This window comes from Bison bison, unplaced genomic scaffold (assembly GCF_000754665.1).
Source record: "Bison bison bison isolate TAMUID 2011002044 unplaced genomic scaffold, Bison_UMD1.0 scf7180017864040, whole genome shotgun sequence".
Lineage (NCBI taxonomy): Eukaryota > Metazoa > Chordata > Mammalia > Artiodactyla > Bovidae > Bison > Bison bison.
This window is the reverse complement of record NW_011494612.1, coordinates 6,358,719-6,367,525: the sequence shown is the minus strand read 5'-3', so window position 1 is coordinate 6,367,525 and position 8,807 is coordinate 6,358,719. Positions and strand designations below refer to the sequence as shown.

General features: G+C 38.5%; 1 protein-coding gene across 2 annotated transcripts in view; it reads left to right on the top strand.

Annotated features, from left to right (window-relative positions):
* GHSR (growth hormone secretagogue receptor) overlaps positions 1-5,766 on the top strand; it is a 23,897-nt gene extending 18,131 nt beyond the window's left edge. Inside the window, exons 3-4 of one of the 2 annotated variants that reach the window (XM_010835262.1) lie at positions 107-1,038; positions 1,697-5,766. In XM_010835262.1, the coding sequence (XP_010833564.1) occupies positions 243-1,038; positions 1,697-1,794 (894 nt within the window). In that variant the 5' untranslated portion in view covers positions 107-242 and the 3' untranslated portion in view covers positions 1,795-5,766. Of the gene's footprint in view, positions 1-106; positions 1,259-1,696 lie in introns of those variants that run through there. The other variant, XM_010835263.1, reaches the window with a different exon arrangement.
* The last annotated feature ends 3,041 nt before the right edge of the window (positions 5,767-8,807 follow it).

The following is an 8,807-nucleotide window of genomic DNA, read 5'->3' as shown; positions in this document are numbered from 1 at the left end:
GTGTGTGTGTCTTCCTGCCTCCATCTCTCGCCCTCCTCCCCGCCTCAGGCTCTCAATCTCACCTTCTCGCTCAGCTACTGCCTCTCCTCTCTCTTTCCTTTCCAAGCATCCTCCCTGAGAGCCCGCGCGCGCTCCTCCCTCGCACTCTTTTGCGCCTAACTAAGGAGACCTTCTCCCGGACCAGCAGGATCCAGCCTCTCAGCGCAGTCGCGTCCCTGAACCGGTTAAGCAGAACCGGCAGCATGTGGAATGCGACGCGGAGCGAGGAGCCGGGGCCCAACCTCACGCTGCCGGACCTGGGTTGGGACGCTCTCCCCGACAATGACTCGCTGACTGACGAGCTGCCACCCCTCTTCCCCGCGCCGCTGCTGGCGGGCGTCACAGCCACCTGCGTGGCGCTCTTCGTGGTGGGCATCGCGGGCAACCTGCTCACCATGCTGGTGGTGTCGCGTTTCCGCGAGCTGCGTACCACCACCAACCTCTACCTGTCCAGCATGGCCTTCTCCGACTTACTCATCTTCCTCTGTATGCCCCTCGACCTCGTGCGCCTCTGGCATTACCGGCCCTGGAACTTGGGCGACCTGCTCTGCAAACTCTTCCAGTTTGTCAGCGAGAGCTGCACCTACGCTACGGTGCTCACCATCACCGCGCTGAGCGTCGAGCGCTACTTCGCCATCTGCTTCCCGCTGCGGGCCAAGGTGGTGATCACCAAGGGCCGGGTGAAGCTCGTCATCCTGGTCATCTGGGCCGTGGCTTTCTGCAGCGCCGGGCCCATCTTCGTGCTGGTCGGAGTGGAGCATGAGAATGGCACCGACCCTCGGGACACCAACGAGTGCCGAGCGACCGAGTTCGCCGTGCGCTCCGGACTGCTCACAGTCATGGTGTGGGTGTCCAGCGTCTTCTTCTTCCTGCCTGTTTTCTGCCTCACTGTGCTCTACAGCCTCATCGGCAGGAAGTTGTGGAGGAGGAGACGCGGCGAGGCGGCGGTGGGCGCCTCGCTCAGAGACCAGAACCACAAACAGACCGTGAAGATGCTGGGTGGGTCTCAGTGCGCCCTCGAGCTCTCCTCTCCCGGAGTCTTCCCCTTCTCCCTGAGTCTCCCTCTCTCTCCTGTTTCTTGAAGTATATGTTGCCCTATAAATGTCTCAATTATTCTCTCCAGTGTTGGTCTTGAGCCCTCTCTTTGGTCTCTAGTTTATCTGTCGTGTGTCATTATATTTTTTTGTTTCCCATTTTTTTCTCTGTCTATATATCTCTGTTTTCCTCTGTCCTTTCTCCTTCCCTCCTCTCGCCCCTTGACTTTCTCCTTTGGTTTCTTTCTCTGTGTGTATGTCTCATTTCTGGTCTCTCCTTCTCTCTTTCATGGAAAAATGTCCCATCTTTGTATTTCTCTAAAATGTAGTGCGTATTAGTCTAGAAACTTCGTGTCAAAACTGAGATCTTTCATTAAATAATCTATTGTGGTCTTAAAGCATTAAAGTTGATGTTAAGCTTCCTGCCTCAATATGGAGATAAATAACTAAGTTGCATTAAGAAAAGCAGGTACTGGGAGTGAAAAAATCAGGCATTGACTCTAGAAAGCATTCATTGGTAAATTTAACCAAAGATGGGATCATTTGGATAATTCTATCAGAGAAGATTGATTTTTCTTTCAACATTGTGATTTGCTTTCTGACTTGTATTTTTTTTTTTTCAGATAATTGCCTCAATTCTGTTTATCCTGATGCTGTTTATATAGCTTTGGAAGGAAGTACTGGGATCTCTGTTTCCATACTTACCTTTCTCTCCAAGTAGGAAAGGCTAGATAAACTAGGATAGGCAGGCTTCCAACATGAGAAAAGGAGATGGGGTGGAAGCTGGTAGGACTTACTATCTCTCCCCAAGTGAGCCTTCAGAAAACATCTGGATGCAGTGCCACACTGGAGTGTGTATGGACTAGTTATTCCATAAATTCAGCTTCTGTAACTACATGTGTTTGGTACAAGTAATACAAAGTGTGTTCACAGCCAAGTGAAATTTTAATTCTACTTGCTTTTTTCAAAACCAGAATCTTTACATTTTATTATTTGGACATTGTAGTCAACATTTTGTACTTATTTGCATATTTAGTGCTTCTTAGAAGTCATTCCAGGATGATTTTGCATTGTAATTTTACAATTCCTGAAATCCTGTATATTAAAGTGAAAGAGTTTATCCAAAGAATGTCAGGTTTGTTTGTTTGTTTGTTTGTTTTTAAGACCAGTGATTCTCATAATATGACTAGATTGAAATCTGCTGGTGCTCCTCAAGGGACTCTAAATTCATGTTGATGCTGGGGCAGTCAGTTGCTGCTATGCAACTTAGTTTTGAGAGTACATTTAATAATTTCCTCTAATTTTATTTTTGAACTGTTAATTATCCTCACTGGTGTCTCAACACCAATGCTAATTTTGTTTTGCCTTGACAACTGGAAGGGAATCAATCACTTAGTGATTCCCTAAAGTGGTACAAGGACCAGAATATTTTTTTTCTGTTATTTTTCCTCTGATTTCTGAATTTTAAAAACTTAACCTAGAAATGCAAAGGTCTTAAAAAAAAAGCTACCTTACATGGGCAAGATTAAAACTTGGATGGATGATCATTAATGTTAGTTGGTTTTATGGCCTTTTATTCCTTACTTATGTCTATTTTAGGTGGAAAAGTCTCATTCATCTCTATGGTTCTCAATCCTGACTGCATATTCAATCTTTTATGAAACTTCAAAAAAGAAAAAGAGAGAACAGGTGTCCTGGTCTCCTTTCTAGAGATTTTAATTTAGTTAGTTTGTATTATATCCAAGGAATCTGTGCCCAGGGAAACTCTGATACATAACTGTGGCTGCATACAACCACATTATCTCATATAGGTTTGATCTAACACATATATAATAGTGGACTATTGAGACTAGATTGTCAAGTTACTAGAGTCAACATGTCAACTCAAGCACAAAATTACTAAAGTAGTTGTTAAATAGAAATGATTGGAAAGCTTAGTGAAAATGGTTGAACTGTTGGTCCAAACAGAGTCAATCTTGGTTAAAATATAGGAATGGGGAAGAGCAAAACATGATATTTTTCTGAAGTCAATTGTCATACCACACATAATCAAAACAAGTCCATGTCTTCAAAAGAGATTGTGGTTTGCTATGACATATCCTGAACTGACGTTCTCTTTCTCATTGTCTTTTCAGCTGTAGTGGTTTTTGCTTTCATCCTCTGCTGGCTGCCCTTCCACGTAGGACGATATTTATTTTCCAAATCCTTCGAGCCTGGCTCTGTGGAGATCGCGCAGATCAGCCAATACTGCAACCTCGTCTCTTTCGTCCTCTTCTACCTCAGTGCCGCCATCAACCCTATTCTCTACAACATCATGTCCAAGAAGTACCGGGTGGCAGTGTTCAAACTTCTGGGATTTGAACCCTTCTCCCAGAGGAAGCTCTCCACTCTAAAGGATGAAAGTTCTCGGGCCTGGACAGAATCTAGTATTAATACATGATCAAGCACATTGCCCAGTAAAGTCAACGTTCATTATTCTATACCAGAAGCCATAATACAGCGGAACTTGGGAGGAAGTTTGAAGGTTAATTTTGGAATTAGGGACACATAGGTCTGAAGACAATTGGGAGCAAGAAAAGATAGACTTTGTAGTGTGTGAGCAGTTTGATTTGATTGCACACTCATCAGTGCTATCATACACGATTTCTGCATATTTCACTGCCTATCATTTTTGCATTGTGCTGTTGGTGCTAGCAAGGGCTCTGCAGTTCGGAGAAGGGAGGTAGTGTAGAGAGGGCAATTAGGTCACTTTTTACTAGACGAATTCTAACTCTAATTTCTTTTTCATAATGAGAATTTTTTAGTAAAATAATAAAAAACTTAAAACATGACTTTCAGAAGCTAGCAAATTTCATGGGGTCCCAGATCAGTGCTGTCCAGGAGAAATATAATGCAAAGTACTTAAGCAATCAATATAAAATTGTTAATAGAATTTTATGCTTTTTATGTTAAAGTCTTTAAAATCTGGTTTGTTTTTTAAATTTTAAGTTCACCTTAATTTGGACATTGGGTGTTCATCAGCAATACTTGATTTATTGCAATTTCATAAATTTTGCCGAAGAAAAAGTAGATTCATTAACCTAAGTTGTCTAAACATACTTAAAATTTCTCTAATAACTAAAACAACTATAAGTTCTTAACTTTAAAATTGATTGAAAGTAGAAATTCAGTTCTTTGAGTTGCAATAGTCACATTTCAAGTGTTTCAATAGCCAAATGTGGCTAATGGCTACCATATTGCACAATGCAGCTCTAGAGTATATGGAAAATTATTGTTAATCTCATAAAAATGCTAAAAATAAATACTCATTTCCTAAAATGTTTTTATAGTGAAATTAGCATAGGAGAATGTTAGAGTGATAAATTCTAAGGATTATACCTGAATGCCCTGTAATTTCTGCTTGGGAGAAAATGGATATGAACTATAATATGCATGCATTTTTAATCAAGTTGGGTTGCACGTGTTAGTAATCAGGAAATGAGACTTTTTAAAAACTGTAGAAAATCACAAATTACCTTATTTGGCTTAACAAAAATACTTAAGCCAATCATAAGCCTTTGATTTGTAAATAAGGAATAATTTACAACTTACTCTGGAAAGTTTACAGAAACTTAGTAAACATAGTAATTTTTCAAATGGTGAAAAATTCACAGTCCCTTAAATGCTACTGTTGATTGATATTCAACACTTTAAAAAAACCCTTATGACCATTTATTTCAAAATGCCTATGCCATGCCCTGTCTCCAGATTAGTCATGCTCCTTACATCCCACTGCTTATCTGATAGATATGTTTACTTAGACTTCCAGTATTCCTCTTAACCATAATTATGAATGATTAGACACTGTCAACTAAATATTATACACATTGGTTATAAATCTAAAACTTTCATTTATATTCCTATTAGTCCTCTTATAGTCAACTCTTTTATATTAAATATAATATTCCAAAAATGATTTTTTCATAGTTCTCTGTAATACTAAGTCATATAAGCAATTCCTTCATGAAGTTATTGGTTCAGTATGGAACTGATTGAACTAATTAGGGAAATTATTGCCATGACTGGTTTTCCCCACCCAAAGTATAGATTATTATGCCAAAATAATCAATTAACTATTTTTTAAAAATGAAAACATAATCATAATTAGAATAATTTCTCCAGAGAAATATTTCTAAAGTTATTCTTGACACTAAAACTGTTTTATCAATATAGTCTAAATGCAGAACTTCAGCAAATTGATTACTCAGTTAATTCTTTGGAGTATATCTTTTTTTTAAAATACTGAATCATTTAAGCCCATTGAATCCTAATTAGGTCATTCAACATTATTGTTCTAAATAGGTCCCAGTAAATCTCAAACAGGTAATTCAATTCCCTGAAACCTTATTGTTTCGTTCTACAAATATACCCTATTTGAGAGGAAACAAGCAAAAAAAAGGCTTGACTTGATCACATAGTTGATTGCTTTGGAGAAAAACAACCCGACTTTTAATTATTCAGTGCACCCCACTCTCCACCCCCCACTTTCTTGTAGGTTCATGTCCATAGTCTCAGTACAACTCACAGGGAATAATTTCCATAGCAGGGACCACTATTGTCCTTCATTAGAACTCAGAGAATATTTCATTGCCATTCTCCCAAATCTTCCAAATCTCCCAAATCTTGGGAGAATGGCAATGAAACATGTAAAATATCATGTAGGAAACGAGTTGCCAGTCCAGGTTCGATGCACGATGCTTGATGCTTGGGGCTGGTGCACTGGGACGGCCCAGAGGGATGGTATGGGGAGGGAGGAGGGAGGAGGGTTCGGGATGGGGAACACATATATACCTGTGGCGGATTCATTTTGATATTTGGCAAAACTAATACAGCTATGTAAAGTTTAAAAATAAAATAAAATTAGAAAAAAAATAAATAAATAAACAACAACAACAACAAAAAAAAAGAACTCAGAGAATAGTTTTAGAGAAAGGAATTGTTAATCATGCTCTTATATGATTGCCTTTTTATTTTTATAACTTCTTTGTTTCATCATGGTCCATAAATTATCTCAGACTCAGGGAAAAGAGGAACTTACATGAGGAAAAATGTTCCTAAAAGTCCCTCAGTTCACATTTAGTATGTGCCTGGTATGTTCTAAGTGCTAGAGATTCATGAGTAAAGTATTTTTATCCTTAATGAGTTCATGACCACTTGTGAGTTGTGTTATAGCAGGTAACCAATATATTTAAATTATAAAGTAAACATCTTCAGTTGACACTGTGCTGTGCACCTCTCTCTATTATTGTGTATTTGGCTCAAAATAAATTCAGAACAGGCTGCTAGTACACAAACTAGTCAAATTTGTAGATGTAGTTATTGTCTGCCAGTGCATTCTTTTTCAATGTAAAAAAAGTAAAGAAATTGGTTTCTGTTATAATCTGTGTTTCTATTTTTCTGGTTACCTAGAATCAAGGTTTCTATTACCACACCTTACACTGTGTCACAAAATCAAGGGTTGGATTATTATCATTTTTGGAAGTGACTGTTGTTTGAGACAGAGAAGGCAATGGCACCCCACTCCAGTACTCTTGCTTGGAAAACCCCATGGACGGAGGAGCTTGGTAAGCTGCAGTCCATGGGGTCGCCAAGAGTCAGACACAACTGAGCGACTTCACTTTCACTTTTCACTTTCATGCATTGGAGAAGGAAATGGCAACCCACTCCGGTGTTCTTGCCTGGAGAATCCCAGGGACGGGGGAGCCTGGCGGGCTGCCGTCTATGGGATCGCACAGAGTGGGACACGACTGAAGCGACTTAGCAGCAGCAGCAGCAGTTGTATGAGAAAGAACTTTTGAATAATTGCTTTTAGGAAAATACTCATTGCTACAAATAATTTAAAATCGTAAATGTTGTGGCAATGAGAATGAGAAACACTTCTAATGTCTGACCAGACCTTGAAAACCATTTCTTTATGATCAGCTTTTTATTGCAATCAAGTTTCTTGTGATGGGATTTGACTTGAAATTCCACCTTTTCCACTCCGATGGTTTTACTAAGAACCTGAAATCATTATAATTTATAATTGTTAGTTCAACATTGACAATTTTAGCTGTAATTATTTTGCTGTTTTTCATTTATTGACGTACTTGAATTTAACATTTTTTTTAAAACTGTGAGAATTTTTGCAAGATTGGTGCCTGAAAAATACTCCCCTGTCTTTTAAAAAAGTGTGTTTTTAAAAAGTGTGTGCATCTGTAAAATGCGACATATATACATACATATATCAAAATTTCTTGTCACAGTGTCTAAGTTAATAGAATAGAGCATTCTGCTTTCGGAAACACTGTTTTCAGTGTAAATAATGCCCTTAAAAGATAAAGGTAGTGTCATTCATGGTTCATAATCTAATGATCCTTCTATGATTTATTTGCAACTTAAATTACATATTGTCATTTAAAAACTGTAAATTAAATTTCAATTTAAATTATCCAAGCCTGGATATATATAATTGGAACCTAACCAGATGATTAGTGACCGAAGTTAATTCACTGAATTGATGACATGTTTTTCATCCAGAGAATGATCTCCATGTCAAAGCCAACAGAAAGCAATGTGCTGGTCGTAAATGCTCACTGCTGTAAGTTCATGTCACTTGTTTATTCATATTAAATGAATTCAGTCCTGTCGATGCTTGACAATAATCTCTTTGAAGCAGGTGATGGGGAAGGTTTGGGTGAGGCTTGTTTGGGTTTTTCCTTTTGAATGCAAACTCTGGCAGGGTGTTGGAGTTTAGCCATTTTGGTTGAGAGAATTATCATCATCCTTTGGAAAAAAAGAAAAAGCTGCCATGTCTATGTCCCTCCTAATTGCTTGGATATTTGCTGGAATTCCAATGAATAATTTATGTTGTGACACATACCCTCAAAAGACTACTGACTACCCTTAAAAGTGACAAACCATTAAGGCCTTCCAAAAGCATGTCTCATGTCAACACTCAGAAAATTCTCCAGAATGTTTATAGATTTTCTTTCCAGAACTATTCTGCCTCCAGCCCCAGAGAAAGTGTTTGGGAAGAATAGTTTCAAAGATTTTCTGTGATTTAAGTGTCTCAAATCTAAAGATTTCTCTGGCTCAAACAACAAAAATATTTATATTTTTCAATTTTAACTCGGTAAATTTAGGATACTAAAGAGCACTTGCTCATATAAATATATTCATACAGCATAATCTCCCAGTTCACTTATACCTGCCGTACTCTATGTCTGTGTAGAATTTACAACTTGGTTGATTTGTGTTGTCCCAGTATAACCTAAATGTGACTAATGATATTTTGTTTTGTGATTCTTTTTATTTAAGGTTTTTGTGGATATTAAAGAGTTTACTTTAGCTCTCCATGTAGTTGTATTATGAAATTTAGGCATCAGTTTTCCTTTCTTTGTGTGTCCTTAACCAAATAATTGCTTAATAAAAAAAGCCTACAGCTAATTTCCACTTACAAGGTTAAATCTTGGTGTCTGGGTTATTTAACCTCTACTTTTGTCCTAGATTCAGTATAATTTTGTCCTTTTAATTTCTGAAATATGTATTGTGCAGCTCTGAGGAGGTGTTTGTCATAGTGAATTTTATTTCCCCAGGGACTCCAATGAGGTATACCATTCCTGTAAGTATTAAGACTCGGGGACCCTGTGATACACTGTGATTCCCATGTTCCCCCAGCTTTCTGTCGTTTACAGCCTGTCATCCCCAGAGACA